This window comes from Cucurbita pepo, chromosome LG18 (genome assembly GCF_002806865.2).
Source record: "Cucurbita pepo subsp. pepo cultivar mu-cu-16 chromosome LG18, ASM280686v2, whole genome shotgun sequence".
Lineage (NCBI taxonomy): Eukaryota > Viridiplantae > Streptophyta > Magnoliopsida > Cucurbitales > Cucurbitaceae > Cucurbita > Cucurbita pepo.
The window spans coordinates 4,384,268-4,412,112 of NC_036655.1; the positions used below are offsets into that span (position 1 = coordinate 4,384,268).

Consider the following 27,845-nt stretch of genomic DNA (forward strand, 5'->3'; position numbering starts at 1 on the left):
CGTTAGAGCTGTCTAAAGCATTATTTTTTACGCATAATCCATTTGCTCAACATCATTTGTCGTAATTTCATTTTTATTTATGATAGATTTGATATTTATTATTCATACCTATCTCTTGGAAATCAACTATAGGATCTAAATTAATGACATCTAGCTAAACAAAAATGGTAAAATTATAATAATGAAAAGAATGATTTTAAGAGGAAGAAAATCACATTTTGAAAAACCTTCATAATCAAAATTCAAGGAATTGATGATTTTAGTCTAAAAAAAAGAAGAAGAAAATTGATGATTTTATTATTTATTTGGAATAATTGTTAATTTGGATAAGACATTTGATTTATTTATTGTAATAAGTTGCGAGGAATTCAGAGGCGATCCGCTACCAGTTTCTTTCTGAGCTCTGCAAAACGGAGCATTTGACTGAGTTCTGAGGTCGGAGGATCACTACACTCCGGCGGACATGACGGTGGTTGCTCACCGTCAAATTTGATCGAAAGCATCAATACAAGAATCGGAGAATCGAGCAATTGAGAGGATCGATCGGCGGAGATCCTAAAAATGTCGGTGGAGCCTCCTCCTTTCCAGGAAGCAGCGCGCTGCGATGTCTGCAAATGCAGTTTCAACACCTTCCGGCGAAGGGTACCAAATTCTATTTCCCCTATAATTTAATCGACTTTGATGACATCGTTCAGATTGAGCTATTGCATAGATGACTGATTCCGATTCTTTTTCGAGCTGAGATTAAACGATTGTTCTGTGTTTTTTTCTCTTCAAATCATTATTTGCAGCATCATTGCCGATGCTGTGGAAGGACGTTGTGCCACGAACATTCTTCTTTTCAAATGGTATTATTCGTTCCTCTTCCTAGTTGATGGCTTGCTTCAATGAGGAACTTATTGCGATCTGATTGGTATATTTACGTTCTTGTTTGTGGGAAATTCAGGCCTTGCCGCAGTTCGGTATTCAATCCTCTGTTAGAGTTTGTGGTGACTGTTTCAATGTCTCCTCTCAGTAAGTCATGTATAAATTTGATCATACGCTTTGTCATACTTTCTTTTCCTTGAGCATTTATTCAAGAAAGGATGTATTTCTTAACGTCTGCTTGATAATTCATTTCATCCTGCATAAATAATAAGCTCAGAATTAAAGTGCGCTTAGTACAAACTGAAATGGAATGATTCCATGCGTTATTAACTGTTTCTTGCAGCTTCTTGAACTTGAAATTTCTTGTTAGAGGATTCAAGTTCTATATTATTATTTTTCCTATAAATATACTTGAAAACTGAAGATTAGAAGCTTAAAAATCCCAACTGGAATCAGGCGTTCTTGTACCAAGGACTTTGGTTTGTACGAGAATCCCGAAATTTTGAACTTTTCGAACCTGTTTATGGATGATATTCAGGACGTAGAATCTCTGGTCATTGTTTCTGTTGAAGACGGTGCCTACATCAATGCATGTTGTTCATGGAGTTTGCACTTTTACCATATTCTATTTCTTATTTTTTAGCTTTCATGTGAAGGCACCATTAAAATTTTCAGTGGGTTTCCAATTTCATCGACGATGAAATTTTCCGCTCCTGATCATCTTATCCTCTATGAATGAGTGAAATTGAAACCTACGTTCTAAAACATTCTTTGAACGCTCTTTAAAGGCTCAAAAGTAATTCAAATCACCAATGATGAGGTAGTTGGATATTTGTGTGATATGAAGGCTGTTGCTTGTGGGATGAAGCATAAAAGCTCTTAGATCAGTCATCAGCTCGTTCCTTTTGGATTTAGATATAAAAAATTGTATACAGATTTGGAAAGTCCTTGTCTTCCCTCGTTTCCCCCTAAATTCTTGTTCTCATCTCAGAGGTATCCTTTGAGCGCTCAATTTTATGCAGTGATTGAACCTAGCATTTAGCACCGGTCAGTCCTTTTATGATTCAATGTATAGATTGAACCTAGCGCCATATTACAGATCCAGAGAAGTTGGTCAACCACCATCGTTAGCTGTAGTCGATCAAGTTGCAGACACAGTTTCCAAACTAAACCTTGATGGGGATGTAAATTCTGAGCCTAAACCAGCTGTGGAGCATCAACCTGCGTTCGGCATTTCAGATTGCAAGTGTGGAATGCCATTATGTATTTGTGAAACACCAGTCCAGTCTATGGAAACAGAAGCAGTTCCTTCGCAGGTTTTAATATTAGTAATTTCTAGTACTCATGTATGAGCTGTGCCCCTCATGGAATTTGATAATTCTTGTGGCAGAAGAAAACAGCTTCCACCTCTACTCAGTACAATTCAAAACCAAAGAAGAGTGATTCCAATCTAAGGAATAGAGGATCCACCTCCAACAGCAAGCTTCGGTATGTTAGCAATCTGTTTTATTCTAATAGGTTTGTGTCTGTCTTCTCTTCCATGCCCTGTACATGGGAAAAGTTAAGTTTATCACACTCCTTGATGAGTTCGTATGACTTGGGTCAAGTAGCATATTTTCTCATTGCTATCATTCTTTGGTATATACTCGCTTTATCGCTCGTATTATTGATTTTGAGGATAAGTCCGATCTTAATCTGCAGTTGTAATTTATATTATTAAACAGGAATCTTGCAGCAGATGAATCGAGGATTAATTATGAAGCAAGTGGCGAGGTATATAGTCTGTATCGTCTTAATATTCCTTTCGTGTCTGTGAAAGGGTTTAAAGTTCTGCTTCATCTATAGAATTTCACTTTCTTACAGGGGTTAAGGGAAGCTATCAAGAATGGTGACACTATTGCTGTCAAGAAACTTTTGAGCGAGGTACCAAATGCCTTCATAAAAAATCAAAGTATGTAATTGTGATGTCCCCTTGCAGACGCGTTTTAAAGCCTTGAGGGGAAGCCCGAAAGGGAAAGCCCAAAGAGGACAATATCTGCTAACGGTAGATCTGGGTCGTTACAAATGGTATCAGAGCCAGACACCGGACGATGTGTCAGCCTTCTTGCTGTTTCCCGAATGGGGGTAGACACGAGGCAATGTGCCAGTAAGGACGCTAGCTCCAAAGGGGAGTGGATTTGGAGGGGGTTCCACATCGATTGGAGAAAGGAATGAGTGCTGGGCACCAAAGAGAGGTGGATTATGATATCCCACATTCGTTGGGGAGGAGAACAAAACACCCTTTATAAGGGTGTGGAAACCTTCCCCTAGCAGACGCGTTTTAAAGCCTTGAGGGGAAGCCCGAAAGGGAAAGCCCAAAGAGGACAATATCTGCTAGCGGTGGATCTGGATCGTTACAATAATAGAATTATTTACTCTTCTCATGTTGGCAGGGCGTAGATGCAAATTACCATGACAAACAAGGACTGTCTTTGCTGCATGTGGTATAAAATCTCTCTTTCTTCCCCCCCCACCCCAGCAGAACATAGCATTCATGCTGGTTTAGAGGTATAATATTCCGATCAATTTTCATTTGGATGTAGGCGGCGGTCTTTAATCAGACTGATATTGTTTTTGCCCTCATTGAAAGCGGGGCTAGCCTGGACTACAAAAATGCTCAAGGTAACTAACTACTTGTCAACGTTTCTTAAAAAGGGATACGAAAAGAAAAGGTCACTGGATCTTGCGAGATGAATGGCTCTTATTTAGCGCGTTATGGTTTGTCGGTGTATAGTACAAGATAGGACCGAATAACATGTTACACTATTTGATAATTACCTAAGAGAAAGCTGAGATATTGCATAATGATTCATTGTTGCCACTGCCACAGGAGAAACGCCATTGGATTGTGCTCCAGCTTCTTTGCAATATAAGATACGAGAGAAGATGGGAGGGCAGTGAAGAAGGAGGAAGCAACTATCCACATAACCAGGGAGATGACATCCCATATTTTTCTAGTAAATACTTCTATAATCTCTGCACCAGACTGCTTTACTTTTCTTTTTTTTGTTCCCTTCTTTTTGATGTCTCATACTCTCGTAATGGCAGATTATTGGGCTGTCTCTGTAGAATCTCTCTTTCAACATAACTTTTAAGCAATTATAGACCATAAATCGTTACATTAGATTATCCTTTTAGATATCCTCCGTAGTTAGTGTTGTTCCTAACTCGGATAGTCTTTGGTGTTTAATTTAGAGGCAGTTCGGGAGCTTAGTCGAAAAACTGTCGAAATAGGTAGAAGTAAATTTAGGTATCTCTCTCTTTCTCCACAGTAAGATCTTAGTTTGTTCTTATGCTTCATTTGAGAACCCACGTTAGTTCGAGAGAAGAACGAAACATTCTTTATAAGAGTGTAGAAACCTCTCCCTATAGACGCGTTTTAAAAACCTAGAGGGGAAGCCCGAAAGAGAAAGCCCAAAAGAGGATAATATCTGCTAGCGATGAACTTGAACTGTTACAACTGATCTGATGTAATGGAGTATCTCAATTTTTACTTTGGCTGGTGTAGGGGAGGATCGAGTTACAAAATTTTATTTGTGGGTCTGTGGTTTGTAAAGGGTGTTGGGGGTGGGAGCTGAGTTAGTGGTCATTGGAGCAAGTGAAAATTTGAAAGGACTTTGAGAATCAGTTAGACCCAAGGATATTAAAATTTTACGAGTTTTCTTACAACTACCGAGTATTATAGGCTTAGACCCAAGGATATTAAGATTTTACGAGTTTTCTTACGACTACCGAGTATTATAGGCTTAGACCCAAGGATATTAAGATTTTACGAGTTTTCTTACAACTACCGAGTATTATAGGCTTAGACCCAAGGATATTAAGATTTTACGAGTTTTCTTACAACTACCGAGTATTATAGGCTTAGACCCAAGGATATTAAGATTTTACGAGTTTTCTTACAACTACCGAGTATTATAGGCTTAGACCCAAGGATATTAAGATTTTACGAGTTTTCTTACAACTACCGAGTATTATAGGCTTAGACCCAAGGATATTAAGATTTTATGAGTTTTCTTACAACTACCGAGTATTATAGGCTTAGATCAAAGGATATTAAGATTTTATGAGTTTTCTTACAACTACCGAGTATTATAGGCTTAGGCAATTGTTACATAAAACTAGTCGAAGTATTGCCCAGAGTTGATCAGATCTCAGGAATTAAAGCAAAAATTTTGGTCCATGCCCCCATGACTTTGGGATATTAACTCTTATCTGACACAGAATTTGCCAATTGGGTTTATTGGGATGCTCCTCCTAAGCTTTTTGTGCTTTTTTGATTCTATAGGAAGATGCTGGTTGGTATGACCCTTTTTCAAATATTTGTCAATTTGACAAGATGCTCGATTTTTCTATCTACCGAAATACTTTGATGAGAAGTTATTTGTATATTGAAATATTCGTTAGGTAGAAAAAGGAAAATGGATTTGAAGTTAGGTTTATCGAGTTCTTCAAGTCACTAAATCTTTTAAAAACTCCTAATTTGATTTGAATACTGTCGAAGATGAAAGTTGCTCCTAGTTTGAATGGTGTCGAGGATCGAGGACTCGATTGAAATTATGTGGTCAAATTGTTATATATATATATATATATATATATATATATATATTTGTCCTCTACTTTTATCTTCCCCTCACTACTTTTTCTCTCATCCATCATCATTCATCCATTAAAATAGAATAAAGTTGGAAACAAAAGCATTTGTAAATGGTTGGTGCTAAATTATATATTTATCTCTTGCTTTAAAGTTTTAAAGTTTATTTTATTTTTCATATTTTGTTAAATATTGTAAAAATTTCCTGATTTATTTTTAGTAGAAAGAGGAGTGTGAAAATTGGAACCTCCGACATTACAGAGAAATTTACGACAATTACGACAATTACTATGAAGTTATGTTCATTTTCATAATATTGCATGACTATGTCATAATTGCACTCAATTAAGACTTGCAATTCTATTGCGCGGCACTTGCTCTTATCCTCGAGTAAGTTATCCAATTAGAGTTTGTGTCGCCGTTGTCACGAGCGATGTGTGCTCAAACTTCTTGTCATATTCCTAAAAAAAAAAGAAAAAAAAAGAAAATATTGAAAAATCGATTTTGTGAAAGTGATGTTATAGGCTAAAAGCAAATAAGTGTGAAAGTGATGTTATAGGCTAAAAGCAAATAAGTAACAACTATGACTTTGATTACTTATAACCTCGATAGAAAAAATTGACAACTAGTCCCATTCTTCAATGAAAAATTTTGAAGCATTTTAACCTTAGTGGATGTATATATGACTCTGACTAACGGTTATAAACTTGTATTTACATAACAATAACAGTAAAGACCTAACTAACATGAAAGTAAAAACGAGTTTTGAACATATATATGGTCATAGGCAACACGGTTAAAGGCATATCTTGAACAAGCATGACAGTAAAAACTATCGTGGTTAAAGGCATATCTTGAACAAGCATGACAGTAAAAACTAGCATATCAATACGTCTATATCTTGCTAACTTAAACACAGTTCAACCGAGTAAAACATATATCATCGACCAATGAATCAGAAGTTCAAATATCGAACTCCACAAGTTGTTTAGACGCAAATCGGAATCAATAGTAATTAGAGAAGAGTTTTATACCAATAAGTTTTCTCATTGCACACAAAAATTCCCTTTCTGTTTTTGGAAAAATCCATGTTTAATTATTTTCTTTCTTTCTTTCTTTCTTTCAAAGTTCAAGCTCCAATTTTCATTTTTGGTTGCTGTTCTTGTCACGAGACAAAAATAAAATAAAATCCGGAGCCAAGATTGAGCAATTTGCAGGAAAATTGATATATTTATGCCCTTTTTCACCATTTCTTGATGAAGATGGGATTCCTAAAAGTTGAAGAAAGCACTTAGGATCGAAATCTCTCACTTTGCGAATGGAAAATTCAACAAATTCATCTACTTTTTGGTTGTGGGGACTGCACCGACGCCTCGATTTTGAATTTCAACAAACTCCATTCATTTTATTCTTCTTCTTCAATTTGTTCATTTCTGTTCACGAAAGATGTTTATATAAGGGAAGAATCAACTGCTTCAGCATAAGAACGAGACGCGCGGTTTTTCCCAATTTGAGTTGAGCAAATCTTCGTTATGCATTTACAACATTGCGAAATTAGGGTTCCGAGTTTTGATTTTCTTTCTCGAGGTTGATACTCGATTCAGGTTCGCTTTTGGCTTTTGCATGGATTCTTTCACGAATCATTTCCTTAGTTGAGATTTTTTTTTTTTTTTTTTTCCTGCTTTATATTCTCAAATTTGATTGAAATGTGTTTGGATTTGTGTGCGTGATTTCCAGGCTGAGTGATCGAACTATTTCTTTCCGTCGTTTTGTTTCATTAGGGATTTGTCGTTTTTTTTTCTCGATGTCTTTTTAATTCCGCCGCGTTTATCCGTTGTTTTAGGGTTTAAATACGCGACTAATTGTTTATTGTTGTTGTGGCGGTGGAGGAATGTGAGTGCCCTTTGAAGAAATTTATGTTACATCGTCGAGGCTCCTTCCACAGAGTACTGTACTATGCTTGATTTCCATTAATGGCTGCTCATTCCTTGACGCGGAATCTTCGATCGTCGGATCTTCATATGCAATCCCTCCGTCCTTCTCAGCCACCGCTGTTCGATCGAAGCTTTCGAGGAAACAGATGCACTCGATTTGGTCTCAAAGCTTGCGGTCAATCCCCCAAAGATAATTGCAGTAGCAGCTCGTTAGGGATCAATGCTAAGGGCCCGACACTTGTTCGTCGTCCACTGGTGCTTAACAACGTCGAGGTTGATTTAGTAGATGGAATTGATCGCAGATATTCTACCACTGTTCATGGGGAGACCCAATGGGGAAATCCTTTAACGTTCCATGACCTCTCTTCCAGGGACAAACTTGTTGTTGCTGTTGACATCGATGAGGGTTTGTATTTTCTTTCATCTCCTTCCCTGGATTTTAATTTTGTTTCTCGGACTTTCTCTTGTTATTGTTCTTATTCTTCTTCTGAATTCTCTGTTTACTAGTGGGTTTGGTGTCATGTGACTGTGACAGGAAAACTCCAATTGAGATATTGTATGTTCATATAATCTAAAGGACTAAATCTATGGAGTTGTTGACTTAGATTAATTAATTAATTTACTTGTTGACGACTTGCATAATTAAATTTGATCTACACTGCATTAGCTAATGATTTTGCATGATCATGGCTCTACTTATTCTAGCCTGTTCTTGATTTGAGCTGAGAATTTGGGTATGCTAATCAGTTATTGCGCATGATTATTCTCGTAGTTCTCTGTCGAATACTTGTTTCTTTTTGTTGTTGTGTAGTTTTGGGAAACTTTGTCTCAGCTCTTAACAAGTTCGTTGCTGATCGTTATTCTTCTAATCATTCGGTTTCGGAGTATCACGTCTATGAATTCTTCAGGGTATGACTATTTGTTGGGGTTTCCTTATGATTATTAGTATAATAGTCCTGAAGCTGTCCTGGGGAATGTCTAATATGAACCAGTCTGATTTAGGCTTTCGTTTCTGTTTCAGATATGGAATTGCTCTCGTGATGAAGGTACAGCTTTCTGGGATTGACTTTTAGTGACTTGTCGTCTGTATCAAGATGGCTTTATTAATTATATATTGCTTATTGTTTTTCCTGATTGGAATCATACATTTGACTGATTGATGGTTGCATGTGGTTCTGAGATCTTGATTTATTTAATCTCTTTAAAAATATTCTTGACTATTTCCAAGCTTTCCATGTTGAATGAGTCCGAAATTGTAGGTTCACTGACACCATGTTATGTATTAAGCAGCATAAACATCAATTGGTTGGTTTCATAACCTTTTCTTAGTTGAATAGATGGACCTTCCAGCATTATGTCCTTTAATATTTGTGAGTATTCGGGCCGATTTGCGCACACTTCAACTATTCTATTCTGATTGGGAAACCCCCTAATTTTACCTTCGTGTTAGAGCATACGTGATACAAAATAGTATATCTGTGATGTCCCACATTGGTTGGGGAGGAGAACAAACCACCATTTATAAGGGTGTGGAAACCTTCCCCTAGCAGACGCGTTTTAAAGCCTTGAGGGGAAGCCCGAAAGGGAAAGCCCAAAGAGGGCAATATCTGCTAGCGGTGGATCTAGGTCGTTACAATATTCTAATTTGTTTATCTTGAAAAAATATTGTTAGGATCCTTAAGTATGATCCTCTTTTGGGTTACATAATTGGCTTTGACATAAAGGTTTAAATTTTAGCATTGAAAAGGTATTTGTATACCAATGGCTTTAAGAAGGTATTTTTGGAATTCATTCTTTGCTTTAACACTTTTTTGTCTAATCTTTGATATTGAATTTGGTCTTCGCACCTTGTGCTTTTAGAAGACAGTTCAGTTTACTAGTTTGAGAGATTTCTGTGTAACAGTCTTAAAACTTCTTTACAATTGCAATTGTGGAAACTGTCGAACGGAACCTGAAACTAGTTAATCGTACGCTTTCGAAGGTTCGTGGAAACGTGTTTTATTTGCTCTGGGGAGTATAAGACTGTCGTATGGCACTTCTTCTGTTAATATTTCCCAGTTTGTACTTCCTTTGTAGATTTGCACTTCTTTGAGAGAACTTTGCAGTCTTTAATGGAATTCGATGTGATTTTTACGCATGGAGAACTCTGGATCGATTTTTTCTTTACGCCCTTGAAGCTGTTCATGAGATAATTTCTGTCCATGGAAATATGTTTCTTAACTTGGTTGGTTGATTGGTTCTGACACTTGTTTCCCTGCTTTACAGCTAATATTCGAGTTCACGAGTTCTTCAAGACACCATATTTCCAGTCTGGAATCTGGCCTATTCCCGGTGCACAGAGTACGCTTCTCAAGTTATCGACATTCTGTCATCTTTCAGTCGTAACGTATGTATAGCTACATTGGATCATTTCGATACGGTATTGATTCCTAAATCGACGATGAACTGATCTCATTTGAACCAAGTTTAGGTCTCGGCAAAACGCAATCAAAGAGCACACGCTTAAGTGGATCGATAGGCACTATCCGGGACTGTTTCAGGAGATTCACTTCGGAAACCACTTTGCTCTGGATGGAGAGTCGAGATCAAAGGCGGAAATATGCAAGTATGTCAACAAATCTTCACTCTCTTTTATCATTTATTTTCCCATCCCTGGTAGAACAACATTCCCTATGGTGCAATAGGTCTTTGGGAGCAAGCGTGCTAATTGACGATAACCCAAGATACGCAATCGAATGCGCTGAAGCGGGGATTCGAGTTCTACTTTTCGACTACGAGAACTCATATCCATGGTGCAAGACTGGGTATGAGGATCTGCCTGCCTTGGTCACCAAAGTTCACAACTGGGAGGACGTGGAGCAGCAGTTAACCTCATGGGTTCGTTGTTCTTAGGCTTTTAGAACATATTGTTATTTAACAACACTAGTGTGAGTGATTGAGTTGGTAGCCAAATAGGAGAGGAATATGCTGTTTTATTTGCTCGATTCTGGCAAATATGAGTCCAGTAGTAAGTAGTAGGAACCTTAACCCCAACTTCCATTATCCCATAATTTAATTTCTTTTTAAATGTTAATCTTCTCTTTCAATGAACAATTATTTTATTTTGTTAAGGATGGTACACCCATTAATAGTAATAGAAGAACTCTGGGCAAGGTAAAATAAAAGTAGAGGTTGAATATAGATCAATTTGAATATAGATGAATCTACCATATATATATCTTTCTATTTCTATATAGATATCATATCAATTACATATATATATCTTTCTATTTCTATAGAGATATCATATCAATTACATATTTCTATATCAATTACATATATGTAATGTTAATATAATATACATCGTGGCCCAATTCCCTTTCTTTGCTTCATAATGCATGTTGATTCCAATGAATCTGAAATGAAATAGTCGAAAGGTCACTAATCATTTTCTTAGCATTCAAAAGAAGTAATTGATTTGTAATTGATTGAGCAATTGACAGATGATCTAGGGGTTCAGTTCCGTAGGAACTTTTTATCTTCGGATTTCGAAAAGAATTAGTAAACCCTATATTTAACGTTTGAATCATGATATGAAATGAGTTGGATAAAACATACTAAGAATAATAGTAATAGAACTCTGCGCAAAGTTTCCTCCCATAATATGAGTTACTACCCCTTGATCACTCACACTACCCCTATGTTTTCAACAAAAAAATTTTAGAAAATGATCGTACATTTCTTTTTTTTTTTAATATCTTTAAAAGATTTTTCGGAGATTCTAATATATCACTTTTTTTGTTAGGTAAACATCTGACTGTATTTAGGTAAACATCTGCATTTTTCAACGGAATATTACTACCCCAAACTTCTGACTGCATTTTCTAGAATATTACTACAGAAATTGAATTGTACATCCAAAATAGCCCTAAGAGGACATGACTATAGATTTCCATCTGAAATGGAATATTACTACAGAAGTTGAATTGTACATCCAAAGTAACCCTAAGAAGACATGATAATTGAATTGTACATCCAAAGTAACCCAAAGAAGACATGATAATTGAATTGTACATCCAAAGTAGCCTTAAGAAGACATGATCCCAAGCGGATACTTGACTTGTACTTCCTCTTCCCGGTCCATCACAAGAGAAACGAAAACCAAGATTTGCTTTATCCGGTATTAAACACGACTTTCTGGAAAATAAGGTTTAGGGTTAAATTGTCAATAAAATAGTTACAAATTTAAAAGTATACAGATTAAATTGTCGATAAAATAAATATATGGTAATAGCTCGTCTTCAATTTGAATATTAGAAATATATCTAAAGGATCAATCGGAACTAGTTCACAATTTGATTCTCCCTCTTGTAATTGTTAAATTATTTGTTGTATCATCAAGCTGTTCAACCTCTCAAATAATTTATCCAAATTATAGAGTATGCTTCTCTGCCATAAATTAAGTAAAAATTGATAACCCACATCACAATTTCATCTATATATATGTTGATTGCAACCTTAATGAAGTTGAACCTTTATAGGTCTATTTATATATCAAAATAAAATAGGAAATAAGAATCAAATCTTCATGATTGAAAGAAATAATAATAACAATAATGATATTACAGGATAGGTATTAATATGAACTTCAACCACGAAGGATCATTACAGGATATCATATCACGATATATTACAATATAGCTGGACATCAAAATTTACCCATGAAGTTTGGATGTGGTTTTGTTCATACTGTTCATGAGACTTTATCTTAACACCCACATATAATTTTTCTTTTGAGGGGTTGTTGAGTTTTAGATCAAGATGTTTTTATATTAACAGGTTGCCATAACAAATCTTTAAACTATATATATATATTACTTCCCCAGTGCATTATCCCTTTTCTCTAGTAGTGTTAGAAGCCAAGCTAGGATTCAATCTTCTCTGTTAGTTTGAAACCATATGCTTGTAAGAGATCCAAGGCTGCAACATGAAAAAAAAAACAATATGTTAGCAAGTTTGATGATTGTATGGATAGTAGGTTGTTAAAGTAATTGTTAAGGGAAACTTGACTTGAGCAAATAGACACACTTCCACAGAGGTCGAGTCCGCTCGATCTACAAAATGTCAATTTCTAGCCTACTTCATTGACTGATTGGTCGATTTGTTCTATCAGCCTTTTTATTTCAATGGTTTTACTTATCTTTAAATCGCAGCATGGCTGTTGAGTTATGTTCGAGTCAGATGATGAATAACCAAACCGAACTTTTTATTGTTAAAGACTCAATCGGCTTGTTTTCCAGGCATTTCATGGTAACGATCTAAGAAATGTAAACTGAAACTAGAAGGAAATGGTTCGGGTTTGAACTTACCTGGAATATAAACTTCAGATTCAATGGGCCTTAAAACACCTCGTGTCTTGATTTTGTTTGTCAGTAAAAGCTGCATTGACATATATATATATATATATATATATATATTGTTGTAACATTAAACCAAAGCTTGAAGCTTTAAGCAAGATTATGGTAAGAAAACATGTATAGGTCGTTACCAAAGCCCCAATAGCTATTGGAATACCAACAGTACGAGCCATTGCACTCGTGATCTTTCCATTCTCGATCCTCCCAAATTCAAGAAACGTGGCCTTGCGACACTCTTTACGTTGACCGTCTGGCGATTCTACTTGTATTTCATGATGTAGAAGTACCATATCCTGATCATCATAAGAAATGAACTTGTTATAAAGTATTGACAAACAGTTGAAGTATGATAAATATACAGCTTTTTGTAGATGAAATTTTAAGAACATATGGATGATTTAGAGTTTAAGAAAAAAAAAGGCCTCTGATCGAAATTCTCCTATGTCTTTTAAACCAAATATCTACTCACAAGTAACCTTGACAATACAAACTTCTATCTCGCACTAGAAGATCATTCATTCTTTTAATCCTACGCCAATTTAATTGAAAGCTATCATAAACTTAACCCCAAGCTTTCAAGTAGATATCATTTATTTTCAAAATCTTTCCAACAAAGGCTACATCAGTTGGGAGTGATCATCAAAGATGGGAATGGGGAAATCTTCTCTTTATGCGATCAGAGTTGAGTTGACGAAAAGAGAACAAGAACAGAAAGAGGCTAGATTGCATTCTCTATAAACAGAAAGGTGAATTGCAAAGAGTTCCAGAGTTTCAGAGCTCTACCTACTCTCCCATAAAAGCAATCAGTTAAGAGTAGACCAATAATTTAACCAACTAGATTGTCACTCACACTCTTTATGTAACTTGTCCTAGTCTCTCACTCGATAAATGGAACTCACCCTTATAAATTTCTTATCCTTATTCCTTCATACATATGATTAAGCTTGAGAAGGCTTAAGCTTAACGATATCTTCTCTAAGACTGGTCATCCTCCAAGCCCATTGTGTGTATATGTGAGGTTTCAATATCCTATTTACAGCCACAATGCGATCTTATAGTATTTTTTTTAATAAGATTGAATAAAATAATGTATTAAATGGTAAAACTTTATTACATCTCACAATTTTGAAACTAGATTATTAAAGATTTTTTTCTCCACTCTCTTTCCTTAATTGTAACCTGAAATCTGACAAAAAAAAGAACTGAAACCCCTTTGCCTTTTTTGACATCAAGATACAGAAGACAAACCATGTAGCGTAATAAAAAATTTAGATGGTAAAGCATTCTAGAATATGAATGAACATTAACAGGGGAAACGAAAGAGTACCTGCTCATTTTTTAAGTAGGCTAACCGTTCTTCCATTCTGTGACAGGTAACGTCAAATGCACTTTGGCAAGATGAAGGAATCTCTGTTGGCTCATGAAATCCTAAAAATCTGATTCATGAAAAGTGTAGATCCATTGTCATTGTTAGCCTCTCAAGCAGAATATAGAATTAATCTTTTGAACAGAAAAGGAATGGGAAGAGCTGCATACACAATTGTTTTGGCTACTCTTACAGCAGTTTCTTGCTCCTTACAGAGTCCACTAGAAATAATGCTCTCCCTGATGTCCTTCTCTCTAATCGTGGAGTCATTCGATTCTACTTTAATTTTGAGAAGCTCAAGCAAGAAATCTCGAAACAGTGGCTTCTTATTCCTAAGAAAGGAATGAACTTCAGTGTCTAGGAATCCAATTCTTGCCAGGGTTCCCATCACTTTGCTAAATCCTATACATGTTAACAGTAAATGAGTTACAAAAACACAATTTCTTAAGTTGAAATCAGAAAACCTAGGTGCCACTTGCTGATAAAGAGCTTATAATACAAAACTAAGCAAAGGCTGCTGACTGCAACTTTCTCCAAACGAATGGAAAATGTAACAGTTACTTTTTTCATATAGACCTGTTGTCTTGTCTTCAGTTACAAGATCTATGTATCAAGAAAGAGAAGAAAAAAAAAACCATAATATTTAAGTTTATACTCATCTTAGAACTCATAATTAAAACATGTTTAAAAGCCAAAAGAGAACATGCCTTCATATCGTAGGGTTCCACGAAATATGGTCGATGCCTCGTGCCCAATGCCGTATACATCTCCATAAATTAAGGAATTGCGATTTGGAATACATTCCAAAGCAAAAGCTGGAAGGTCAGGTAAGCGTAGTCTCACAGCAGAGTCGTAAAGATCCTTTCCTGCAAGTTGCACTGCTTGAGTAAATTTTCTCATCAAGAAGTATTAATAAAAAAAAATTTAAAAAATAGGTTTAATGTCTAATATATCATAACATCATAACTTTGAAACAAAATAAAATAAATGGTAATTATCTAAACTAAAGACTTATAAGCTCTATAAGTTTTGTACTCAATAAGCATAAGGCATATCTTGTGTGCAAGAAATAATAAATTAAGTGCAGAGTGCAACACATTCTTGTCATCTGAACCTTTTCCCATAGTGTTAACAGATTACCTTCAACTTTCACCGTTTCTCCTTCATATCTATATGTAGCCGGATTGCTTCCAGCTCGAATAGCTCCAGCAGGATTCCAACTAATATATTTCATAAAATAAGAAATGTTATTGAATCTCTATAAAACTAGAAGATGCATTTAGTAAGTATAAAATATTTAACATTGACAAATGGTACATCTTCACAAGGTTTAGTAATGGAATGGTACAGGGGAACTTGGATATTTTCGTGCATAACTCAACGTTTTCAAGAGAATCTGACTTAAAACAGTATAAATCAAAGCAACAGAAGTTTGCCAGGATTATCTTTGAAACTTCCACTGCGAACAGCAATATTATGAACACTGAATGCACGTTTGCATTTTTTTTATAAACAGAGCCTTCTTGGCCTCGTTGAAAATAAATCTATGGAAAATAGGCCGGACATGTAAGTGGCTTAATATGATTACAGGGTCCAAACATTTATTTACACAGAAGACATTTCTTTCATTCTAAATTTTTGGTATACTCATCTATCCACTCACTCATGTTTCGTTCATTCAAGTGAATCCAATCTTCCATCAATGTATATGGCACAGGATGACTTTCTTGCCCCATCATGTCTGTAAGCATGCCCGCTCACGTACGACATGAAATTAATCCTGAGCGTTAAACTTACAGCCTCCTCACCAAAAATGACTAAAAACCTATCATTAAATTTCCCTACTTCCAAGTATCACTTTCTATTTTATCAAGCTTGAAGCACAAGTCAACGTACTGTTCCTCTCCAGACAATTTTGACTACTGTATTTATATCTTGAAGTTCTCTCTATGCATGTATTGTAAGATTTTACCTGTTTTATAATTAGATAATTAAATATTATTTTCAATCAATTGCTATTTTAAAAATTTTACTTTTGTACATAAACTCATTGACATCTTATTTCAGTTTCCCAATCCCAACACAATTTTATTTTGTTAGATATCTGAAAATTGTAAATACTAGATTTTGTTTCTGTTTCTTAAAAATATCATCAACGTTGTTCAAAATTTACCAAGGAAAAATGTAGGTACAAACTTCAAATTTTTTTTGGGTATTGAGTGAGAGTATACAAGTTTCTGTACTATTACCATTACATGCTTAAGGTGATGTCATTTATCCATCCTCCAAGCATTTTTGTTCATGATTCGCCTTATATTTTTTTTATTAAAAAAAAAAACAAAAGTAGTCGGAAGTTCATAAATCATTAGGAAAAGTCGTTCTAACGAGTACCTGAATTTATATGCTAATGGATTGTTTGCTGAATCTGGAGACGGAATTCCCCCACAATATGATACAAAGGATTTCACTATCCTCTTTTGAAGATGTGACTCATTGATCATCCTCATTGCTAACATATGATCTGAAGCACGGTCCATCAAAGCACAAATTGTGAGGGAAATATAAATAAATAAATAAAGATCCATAAAATTATGATAAGAATGCAGTTAGGGATAGTATAAGGGTAAGGGTATATTAGTAATTAGTTAGGGGAGGTGGTTATGTAGTTTTCAAAATGGACGAAATTATATCAGAATTCTCTCTACAAGCACTAACCTTTCTAAAACCTTAGAGGTACGTAATTTTCAACTCTAGACTAGTCGGCAAAACTTAGTTTGGATTAAAAGAATTCAATAGAATACATGACGAGCCATTAACAAACTAGAAAAAAAGGTTGAGAATACCTATGCCAGGATCCAGACCCATTTCCCCAAGAATTGTTATACCAGCATTCCTTGCCTGTTCATCTAGCAATGTCATGGAATCATCAATGTAGCTAGCAGTGACTAGATGCTTTTTAAGCTGCAATCAAAAGAAATGATGTCTGAATGAGAAGAGAGCGGAAGAAAAAATCTACATTGCACGGTTTCGTCATTTTTAAATATTTAGTTTCTCCAATACTTTGATGTCTAAGGATTGGAAAGAAAAAAAAAAAGCACAATTCTACCATACAAGACAAGATCAAAATTTTCAAATAAGAAAAAAAAAAAAGAAACAACAACAACTAGCAACTATCCTCTCAAATAAAACTCTCTTGACTGCAATACCCCATTAGATCCTTTGATTCTAAAGCACGAGAAAACAACAGACTGCCAATTATGATTAGTGTGAAATCTCTCCCTCCTTCCTTACCCAAAAGCCTATATCCATCTCCATAAAAATAAGTCTAGTAAAGACGCCAATCAATACAAAATTAAACGGATTGAAGAGAGGGATTGTTTGCCTGACCAACACTACTCATCGTAAAAAATTTCCCCTCAGGCTTCCCATTGAATAAAATGGAGAAGTTTGCAAATCCCGGACAATTCCTCAACCATGTTCCCCACTTATAACTAGAGCATTCAATTCATGACACTTATTCCAATAAACCCAAATTCCACATGATTATGCCTCTTTCAAAACTTTTACCCTATGCAAATGAATCCACGCATGCTCTCAACTACACTCACCCAAGGCTAGGAATAGAAAGGATTGCCAGAAGGTCGCATACCATCTCACTCTCACATTCATCAAAACTTCCTCTTTTTTTCTTTTTTCTTTCTTCTATCTAAAAACCGAACTTTCATGGAGAAAAAATGAAATGCAAGGGCATACATAAAAGAGGACCTATAAAAGGAGACAAGCTAACAAATAATTACCAAAAAAAAACTCTCTGAAACCACCAAAGCCCACAAAACTTCCTCTTTTAGAGGCCACTTCTTGTTCTCTTTCACCAGTCGCTCCTTAGTAAATTGTTGTTGCATGTATTACACTTTCAGGTAGTTTCTTATCACATAAACTCTCCATTCTTCGGGTTCAACTTCTTACTGCCAGATCCTCATAAAGGATATATTCTTTCCTTACTGAGGTCTTGCAGATACATCTTTAACTAACTTTTTGTTTTTATTTTTCTTAATCCGCTTGGTGCAAACTTCAAAGGTACATAGATTTAAACTTATTATCCACAAAAATAGATGAAACATCTTCTACCACAAGTTTCTTGATTTAATTGGGAACCAAAATAATAAGATAAATATTCAAAAAGAATTTTTCTAGGTTCATTTACATAATGTAACTCTATAACTCCTTAACTTCTGTAGCATAGCTCAGCATATTAAAACATATACTCTTGATCAAGAGGTGAGAGGTTCGAATCCCTCATCTCACATGATCTCACATGATATTGTTGAACTCAAACTTCTTCTTCCCATGCCATCAGTTTTAATAAATTGTTGAACTCAAACTTCTTTCCATGCCATCAGATATAATAAATTCCAAGATATCAGGTGAAAATTATATTGTTTAACACTAGATGGTAAAAAGGTTCCTGGATGATAAGGATGAGGAACCTTATATAAAAAGTATAACTATTTAACACTACACATTACCTCAATGCATGCTTTTGCTACAGTAAGATGGCAACTAGGTGGCAGCAGACTTATAACAACTTCAACCTGAAAACAAGTAAGACAACACAAACTGATAAATGACTCGTTGCTGCAACTCAATGCCGTACAAAAGCATAAAGCAACGTGTATGTAACTTCTCTTGTTGCAAATATTATTTAGTCACAGTAAACAGGCTTTTAAGAGAAAATGTCAAATTATGTACCTGTGAGATATACATAAAAAGTTTCTCAGAATCCGTAATATCGAGCTGCACAGCTGTCGCATTAGCAATGTCTTCCGTTATCTAGAATGGCATACAAAGACAAAAAAATGCCCGTAAGCGAAACAGTACTATATGCACAAACCGTCAACCTTATCAAAGTAGGGAACGCACACACTTTTCACAAAGTGCATTCAAGTCCTATCCTCTTGCTATTACCAAGCAGTGTCAAACAATAATATTCTAGCAGCATTTTTTTGGCATATGCAATCATAGAAGTTTTTACCTCCTCTGCATCCTTCAGGTAGAGTGAAGCAACGATAACTTCAACATCATTCCAGTCTTCAGCATAGTTCTCAAGAAAAGTTTTCCAGAACTGACGATGTGAACTCCCTCCGCTTGATGCTAGGAGGTCAGCAGCTGGATAACAAACCCGACCTGCTCCAAGAAGCAGAACAGCAGTATTCCTTTTTGTATCTTCCCTTTTAGAGCTACTCTCTTGAATCTTACCAACCTTAAGAAAAATCTTATTTGTCTCTTTATTTACGAGATCAAGATTTTCTTCTGGATTAGCCATCAGATTTAGAGAGTAAATTATTTTATCCAAAATCACTGTATCATCAGCACCAATCTGCCAAAAGTAGGATAGTCACTTAAGGAAAACATGAATCTAATTAATGTCTGCTTAGGCATGGAGGAAACTTGTCTGACTGATTACAATATCAAAGGGAAAAAAATGGTTTATCAGACTGGAAGAATCACACAAAATAATGAATTTGAATGGTAAACGAGGGCTCTAAAAGCAAGCAAGCATAATTGGTAGATGAAATGCAATAGTATACTTTCAAAACAGTGTTCTGCCCATTGGGCCTGAGAAAATTATTTTTAAACTAACGGATAGACCAATTTAAATAAAATGTAAGCAGCAACTAGTAATCATTAGAATTCTAGTAAAATTTTATTTATGAGACATCTAACAAGAACCATCAATTAGTTCGCATGTGTAGAATATGTTGGATCTATAATCAATACATTCTTTACGAGAATTTGATTCCATTAAGTATATGCATCTTTTTATCTAAATAAAGGGGAAAAAACATCCAGTCAATTCAATCTATGAATTATAAGAAAAGAGATACAGACATCGGTACTGCATTACCTCAAATAGATATTGAAGGAAAGTAATTAGATAAGATAAGTTTTTACAATACATCAATTAACTCTTGTATATAAACTGGATTGGGAGTATGCTTACTTCAAGGTCTGAGTGTGACATAGCATTTGCATTCTGGCCCACTTGACAGTTAACCAAGTGAAATGAGCCACCAGCTGCTTCAATAATATCTAAGGCCTCATTTATTAGAAATTGATCGAACAAATGGCCACTCAAAGACACCTGGCAGAGGAAATATAGTTAGAATCTACTTCAATCATAAAATTTGTGGATTATGGACAAACCGAAGAAACGATATCTAACATACGCCTTCAGCAACCTACCTGTATATTGAACTTTTTGTTGGTGTGGCCATTAGCAATATCCACAGATAATTCTCTGAAAGTTAAGAATAATAGTTTAAATTATTCAAGGAAAAGATAAAGCAAAGCATAAGCCATTAAAACATTACTTTAGAAAAAAGTAGTTTTACTTTTAATAGCAAAATATAATGTTTAAATATTGATTATAAATAACAAAAAAAAACACAAGTGCTCAACGACGCACTATTATACATCAAAAGCATTCTCGGGTTCTTAGACAAGTTTTTGGGAGAAATTTAAGGTCAAGTTTATTAAATTTTGAGTTTTGACATCAACTTCCAGAAACTCCACTTGCATTCATCTGAGAACCACACAATCATAGAATGGACTGAAGATGAGCACACACTAAAATCAAAATGAAATGCCAAGGTGGTGAATACAGAAGCTTACTCAGTTTCTGACTTCCGCATACGTGGAATATATTCATACAAAGAGGTTAGTGCCCCTCTATGGGCTATGCAGGCTCTCCTCAAATGCATGGGCAACTCTAAAATGTCGACTACAGAGGCCAGACTGCCAACAAGTGTCGATAGGATGTCTCCAAAATGCTGGGAGGCCTTCAAAAAAATAAAAGGATAATGTTAAGCAGAGAGACTAAAATGTATATAAAAATAAATGTCATCTAGACTGAAAAAAATCTAAAAGAGAAATGCATATAGAAAAAACTTTAAAGGTGGAGTAAAATGGAACGAATACAAAGGGGGACAAAAGGTGGGGTTACTTTTTGACAGAGAAACAGAACAGCACGCCTAGTTAACAGAAATCCCAGCAAAAGAGAAATATTCCAATCACCTCTTTGGCAAACTCTGTTGGAAGAATGTCCACAGCGGAACATATCACTCCACTGCCTTCCAAATCACCGTGGTATGAATCATTAAAAGGATCATATCTGAAAAGTGCACATTGCTTTACTCATTCAATAACTTAAAAAAATTCTAATCAATAATGATAGTATCCACAGACAATTCCACACAAAACCAATCAAATTTCTAAGACCCTCAAGAAATGAGGCAAGTTGATTGGTTTTGTGTGGAATTTCTAAGACCCTCACGAAACCAATCATAGTAAGAGGGGATAGAGAGGGAGTGACTGTAAACAGATTCTACACCCATGAACATTAATCTTATGTACCGGAAGAAAGGAGAGTCAATTGACGTTGTCTGGTTAATGAATTCTATTGAACCCCCTACATCACAAGTTATATCTGAAATACCAACAAGAGGGCATCCACTTCTCATTAGATCTTGAAACTGCATGGTGTTCAGCAACCGTGGAAATCTTCTCTCCCAATACATGCAATTTACTACAAAACAGCAAGGAAATTGTCAACATGTAGCAGATAAGTATCCAGTTGTTGTATCCAACCAAAATAATCCTCCGTCTCATTCTTGAATGAGTATCCAGTTAAATAGCTAACAATTAAATCCCATTGCACCTCTGCCCAAGATGTAGCGTTCATCTTTAATTAAACACATGACAATATTTTTCACAGATATGTACTAAAAAGAGTTGGATGTCAAGCACTGACTCATATAGATTGCATTCCTTGCTATGAAGAATGAAATCATTAAGAGCCAGACCATAGACAGCTATTACAATGCATGTGTCGTAGTTACTAGATTTCTATTTATTGTTTTTCCTGGACCAAAAGCTCCCTTTGAAATGGAAAACGCTCTGGGTGTGCTATCCTAAATAAAGGTTTTTAACTTTGTGCTAAGAATATAAAATATGATTTTTTTAGCATTATGTTCGTATAGATATTAGAAGTGCATTGAATATATGCACTGATAGCTGTATTCTCCAAAACATTATCAACAACGAAACAACGTTATTGGCTTTTGCTCTTTAACCCTCAATTGGGTATAATTGTTGACTGAAAGTCTATTTTCATCAATATATGTGAGAATATTTCCATCATTTATATGCCGTCAAGTTTCTTACCTAGGGCTGCACAGTGAATGAACGATCTACACTTAATATGGGAATAAAAACATGGACGCATACATGTCTGCGCATGTACACATATCCAAAAAAACACCACACCACATGAGGACTAGAAATATTATAGAACAAAATAAATGGAGATCTTGTCCACAAATTCAAATGCAAAATGCGCCCCTTTCAATTAAGCTTGCAGCTACGGTGAACCAATTGTCTCCGTAACAAAGATTGATAGTGAATGGGGTATGTATTCGTATAAGATCGAGAAAGTGGAAAATGAGAACGTAAAGAAATCTGACATTCACTATGCTAGTTAAAACAAACAATGTGAGTAAATGTGTCCCAGACAAAGTTAACAAGGAACCAAGCAAAAGAAAGCATACCAATAACAGAAGCATATGGAGCTATCTTTTCATGGAAAATAGGTTGATATTGGTCTGGATGAGCATAGTAATCAACCTGCAAAACAAGATAAGAACTGGTAATTTAGGTTCTTTTTTTCTCCCAGAAATTACATACCAAGCCAAAAGCATATATAGACATTGAAACACTTAATTGCAGATAAAGAAAAGTGAAGAACTTTATGGAAGATCTGAACATTCACAAATGAACTTAGATACAGGAATAAAATGAGGTCGGAAATTAAAGCAATGTAGTCGTCTGGCGAAAGGACATTCCAAAAGGCTGTTTAAGAGGAAAAATATCATGGGACTACCAAACACACATAAAAAATATGGGTCATATCATGACTGATTTACATAAACTTATTTTGTGTTTTCCTTATTAATACCACATTTATGTTCTAATGTTTAAATAATGATGTGTATGTATCCGAGTGGTGTCTATGCACATGATTTTCGTGCTGCAACTTTATCAGGAAACTACAAAACAAGAAACCCTTCCTTGATCAATTCATCCACTCTCTAATCAATTGATATTGCCATGCAAAGCAACTGGCAGTTTTGTATACATAACCAGAATCCCAATCAAAATTTGACTCAAGGGAAAGAAAAGGTGAATAAAAACTTACTCGATCAAATTTTTTTGTTGAATCTTTGTGTTCAACCATGTGTTGGCAACCCACAACACAACCATATATTTGGAAGACCCTCTTTCTTGTTGTTCCATGTTGGCGAAGTTCCACATTCTAAAAACAGTTGGAGGAAAACTGCTCAGCATAATAAAGCATCTAAAAGTAGCTCAAAAAACTAAATCCTCCTGCAGACTGAACAAGAAAATGCTACAGCTCTCGTATGGAATACAATGCAAGAAAATGCTAAATAACTAAAAAATCAATTAATCTATCCATTCTTAATTATTTGATGTTTGGTTCTTGAAGACACTAAAAATGAGGTAGCATCGTCCCAAGAAAATTCATATTCACATTTTTCTAATGATTTTTTAACTTCTATTTTAGGTAGCTTGTGGTTTCTAAAACTTACAAATATGTATCAAACAAGAAGACCATAAAGTCATTGTTATTTTTACAATAAATAAAACTATTCTCTACTTTATTTGAGAATTTATTCATTAAATCCATTTCTCATTATCGTAAGGTGTTGCACAGGTTATATCGAAGACAAGTAGAGAAAGGAAGGAATTGTGAGCTATCAATGTTTTAGGAAATTTTTTTAATTTATCGACAATCACAGCATTTCACAATTCCACTAAAGAAAAGTCAACATGTTGGTTAACCAATGTCTCTAACATGAACGTGACAGAGGAGGAGAGTCCACCTTTCCCAATATCAGACATTCATAATACTGCCAACACCATCACTTAATGATGCATACCCATCATCAACTTTGAACTTTCAACTAGCTTGACACCAGTCAATTGGTTCATTATTGAAATGGGCAACTACGTTAATCAGATTATAGTATTGGAGTCCAAGAGTGAATTATGTTAACAGTGGAGTGAATTGTGTTAACAGTATTGGAGTCCAAAAGTGAATTATGTTAACAGTATTGGAGTCCAAGAGTGAATTATGCGCCAAAGTAATAATTTGTGAATAGGACATATGAAGGGGTACCTTGAACCCACCTTCCCACATATTTCTGGAAGTTTACTTGGGTCCACAAAAGTGTGAGGAAGAAGCTTGAAGATTTCTTGCGCTCCATGAGAAACTGCACAATAAATCAAAGGGATATCCAATTTGTTGAGGATGTAGGCAAGCCAATGTAACGTTCACTTTCTTTAACAGAATTACATGAGGAACTTGAAAGTTAATCTGTCAGTAACTCAATAGTTCAAATACAAATTCATTTGCATATCGGGATATATTTCCTTTTATTTTTTCAGTTTAATAACATATGGGTAAGGGAGAATCGAATTCTAAACTCTTGGGTCGATGGTATATGCCTAAACTAGTTGAATTATGCCCAATTTGACCAGATCGGGATATCTTTTTGGGATCTGTCTTTATTCAATCTGTTGCTCCTCTTAATCGTTTTGGCATGTAAAGTCACAAGATTATTCTTACAAAGTCAATCAAGCATGGTTCAATGGATGAGATACCAATTATCATTCTAAAGGTCAATTATTTGATTCTCCAGCAAACAATCTAACTATATATATTCTTACAAAAATTCTATACAAAAAAAAAATTATTCTTGGATTCTAACATTTCACCAAGATTAGCTTCTTTGACTGGTTCTAGCATGGGTAAATGCCTTTAAAATATTGCTGACCACCATTGATATATATAAATCAATTTTTCAAAAAGAATCTCGAAACAAATTCATAATGGAAAATGATCTAGAAACGAATTTTATTTATCACTTTTTGTTGATCCAAACTGTAAACATTTAAATTTTGGAACCATTCTTACATCTCAGTATTCTAGATGCTTGATTTTTCTAATATTTCTTCCTTGCATATTTTAATTAATACAATTTCACTTTCTATAACCAAAAATTCAATAAATATGATTAATCATGCATATATAAGATTAGATCGTGATTGTAGGGAGAAAACAATCGCGAGCTTGTGGATTTGTAGCTCTAAATACTATGAATTATAAAAAGGACAATCAATTAAAAGATGAAATACCATTTCCCGAGCCAGTAAACACAATGACCAAAGGACAAATATCTGGTGGTAAGCCCTGTGTTGCAATCTCTTCACCCACAGATATTACTGCAGCCTTAGCAGCAGCCAGGGATGGATACATGTATGACAAACCCAGCGAGAGGAAAGGAGTGGAAATTCCAAGGCTCAAATATCCTGCACAGTAACATTTGTGGGAATATTATCATTATTTATTATACCAGAGCATCCAACCGTCTCCATGTTTTGAGTATAAAAGGAAAAAAAACATCGAGCTTAAGAATTCTGAATGTTTTGAATGTCAGATTTAAAAGATTTGTAAGAGGGCAATAAGAAGGCAGAAACTGCAGAAACAAGTTGAATTTTAGTTGATAACCACTCTAATGCAGAACCAAATTAATAAAGTGAATTTGAAGCATAGATAGATTCTTTTGGTTTCTAGAAGACAAACTTCATAGATAACAAAGCCTAGCCAGACAAATTAAGATCAAGTTATTATCCCAAACTACTCAAAAACACTAACCCCCTCCTATCTTCACCTCTAAACATATTTTGATAGAATTGACAAGACAGGAAAACATCATAAATAAAAAGTTAAAAGTATATTCCAGGAATTTAGCATACTCTGTCCTAATCCATGCAAAATGTCAATAAATCCAGCTCTGCCAGCATAGTTTCCAAATGCAAGTAGCCTTTTTCCGTGAGTTCCAACTATAAGCTCGTAATCATATAATGATGCCCTTACTGATAAGATCTGAATTCCAAATAGAAGATTAGAAGAATATTTGTCGAAAGGAATTTATAGTTGTGGAGTAAAGATGCAACAGTTGTGTTACTTTGTCTAGTAAAGGCATGTTTTCCTTTTGCGCTTTGTGCGTGTGGGAGAAGAAGGCATAAGCTCTATCGGGAAGAATCATCTCCAGCTGCAAAAAAAAAAAAAAAAAAAAAAAAAAAAAAAAAAAAANTATCTGTGTTTTCAATATGAACAAACAAACTAGGCAAAGGTAATTACAAAGAACTTTTCTCACCTTGGGTTGTTTGATACCAAGAATTAGACCGCATTCTGACAAATCATCAGAAATTTCACAGCCTACATCCTCGTATTGTGCATCGTGATAAATTCGTTTGGTCGATGGCTGAATAATTATACGAGATATTCCAGTTTTCTGCCTTCCTCCGTGCAGAAGTCGAGCGCAGTGTGCTGGGGCTAGAGGCACCCTTCTTTCCCACTTGTTAGAAGACTCGGACAGAATCCCAACCACTCCGTTCCCGAGCATGGTATCAACTGCAGTGGGCATAATCAAACAATGAACATCGCTTTCGAAGGCATAAGCCACTGAATAGCTACAAAACTCTACACGTACAGAACATAACAATCTATAAAACAGCAGTTGATTAGAAACCTCGTAAAATTGATGCTATTGCAGGTTTTTATTTTCTTCGCCAACAATGCAGAACGTTACTAAAATAAAATTTCGTTCAGATTCAAATGTACACGCAACATTCAATCCACTTGCATTCGCGTCATTTAAACTCATACAAATGCAGAGAAATCGCGCCACATTTTGCCACAATCAAGCAAACGAACAAAAAAAAAACACCTCCTGAAAAATTAAGAAACGCTTTGCCTCCTACTCTAGCTTTATGCAAAACCAGCTTCCATATCAAACCAAATGCACGTACAAAAATACGAAAGCGAGAAACACACACATACACAACGCACGTTACCAACAAATCAATCGTATCCTCACCGTAAAACACGAAACACCGCAGAGAAATCCACCGAAATCAACAAATCCAGAGCAGTTCCGCGTTCGATTCTCTACAATGCAACATAATCAGACTCGCATTGAGATAACCACAGGAAATGAAATCAACATTCAATAATCGCGAGTGAAGAGACGATTGCAGAAACCGCCATTACCTTCCCTAAGAACAACGAGAGAGATCGTCTTCTTGACGAAACAAATACGTTGCGAGAAGATTTCTTGCAGTGCACGGATATTTCATCGCTCGAAAATGATCGCAACCGCCATGGATGAGCTCAGGGACTTCGTTTTTCTTTTCGTCTATTAACAGAAAGTGGAGAAGAAGATTAATACGACGAAAATTAGAATGAGGACAAGTGGATCAACGTCATCAGCGTTGTACACGTGGAGGTTCGTGGGTGGACCCCACCAGCTTTATTAATGATTTTCGATATTTAATAATTTTTTTCACTTTTAATTTACTTTTAAATTCTAATAAAATATTTTTTAAAATATTAAAGTTGTAATTTGACTGAATCTATTATTAAAATATTAAAAGTACGTTTTTTTTTTTCTTTTTGGATTAGGATTTTGCTGACACGTCATTTAGTTGCTTGCGTGACCCATTTA

General features: G+C 35.2%; 3 protein-coding genes across 5 annotated transcripts; 2 read left to right on the plus strand and 1 right to left on the minus strand.

Annotated features, from left to right (window-relative positions):
• Window positions 1–260: 260 nt before the first annotated feature.
• On the plus strand, window positions 261–4,030 carry LOC111780717 (vacuolar protein sorting-associated protein 27-like). Of its 2 annotated transcripts, none has more exons than XM_023661194.1 (10): window positions 261–642; window positions 792–848; window positions 947–1,014; window positions 1,967–2,183; window positions 2,261–2,355; window positions 2,592–2,640; window positions 2,731–2,790; window positions 3,300–3,350; window positions 3,450–3,528; window positions 3,737–4,030. In XM_023661194.1, the coding sequence occupies exons 1-10, from the start codon at window positions 562–564 to the stop codon at window positions 3,805–3,807; spliced, it is 828 nt and encodes a 275-aa protein (XP_023516962.1). In that variant the 5' UTR covers window positions 261–561; the 3' UTR covers window positions 3,808–4,030. The 2 variants fall into 2 exon arrangements, with proteins under 2 accessions (XP_023516962.1, XP_023516961.1); XM_023661193.1 differs by having other exon boundaries at window positions 265–642; window positions 2,258–2,355.
• A 2,626-nt stretch (window positions 4,031–6,656) lies between these two features.
• Window positions 6,657–10,544, plus strand: LOC111780197. Its single transcript, XM_023660531.1, has 7 exons — window positions 6,657–7,104; window positions 7,390–7,840; window positions 8,246–8,343; window positions 8,456–8,480; window positions 9,700–9,820; window positions 9,905–10,039; window positions 10,119–10,544. Exons 2-7 carry the CDS (start codon window positions 7,474–7,476, stop codon window positions 10,324–10,326), a joined length of 954 nt encoding a protein of 317 aa, XP_023516299.1. The 5' UTR covers window positions 6,657–7,104; window positions 7,390–7,473; the 3' UTR covers window positions 10,327–10,544.
• A 1,454-nt stretch (window positions 10,545–11,998) lies between these two features.
• LOC111780162 (alpha-aminoadipic semialdehyde synthase-like) lies at window positions 11,999–27,550 on the minus strand. Of its 2 annotated transcripts, XM_023660485.1 has the most exons (26): window positions 27,392–27,550; window positions 27,219–27,289; window positions 26,496–26,752; window positions 26,304–26,390; window positions 26,092–26,221; window positions 25,471–25,644; window positions 24,463–24,545; window positions 23,450–23,566; window positions 22,803–22,878; window positions 21,610–21,781; window positions 21,271–21,367; window positions 20,869–21,035; window positions 20,440–20,494; window positions 20,198–20,338; window positions 19,229–19,573; window positions 18,946–19,026; window positions 18,723–18,788; window positions 17,040–17,157; window positions 16,588–16,717; window positions 15,337–15,416; window positions 14,904–15,062; window positions 14,367–14,598; window positions 14,158–14,266; window positions 12,962–13,123; window positions 12,783–12,852; window positions 11,999–12,393 (listed from the first exon to the last, which is right to left on the minus strand). In XM_023660485.1, exons 3-26 carry the CDS (start codon window positions 26,742–26,744, stop codon window positions 12,338–12,340), a joined length of 3,156 nt encoding a protein of 1,051 aa, XP_023516253.1. In that variant the 5' UTR covers window positions 26,745–26,752; window positions 27,219–27,289; window positions 27,392–27,550; the 3' UTR covers window positions 11,999–12,337. The 2 variants fall into 2 exon arrangements, with proteins under 2 accessions (XP_023516253.1, XP_023516254.1); XM_023660486.1 differs by lacking the exons at window positions 25,471–25,644; window positions 26,092–26,221; window positions 26,304–26,390; ... (1 more) ...; window positions 27,219–27,289; window positions 27,392–27,550 and having other exon boundaries at window positions 24,452–24,545.
• Between the last annotated feature and the right edge of the window lie 295 nt (window positions 27,551–27,845).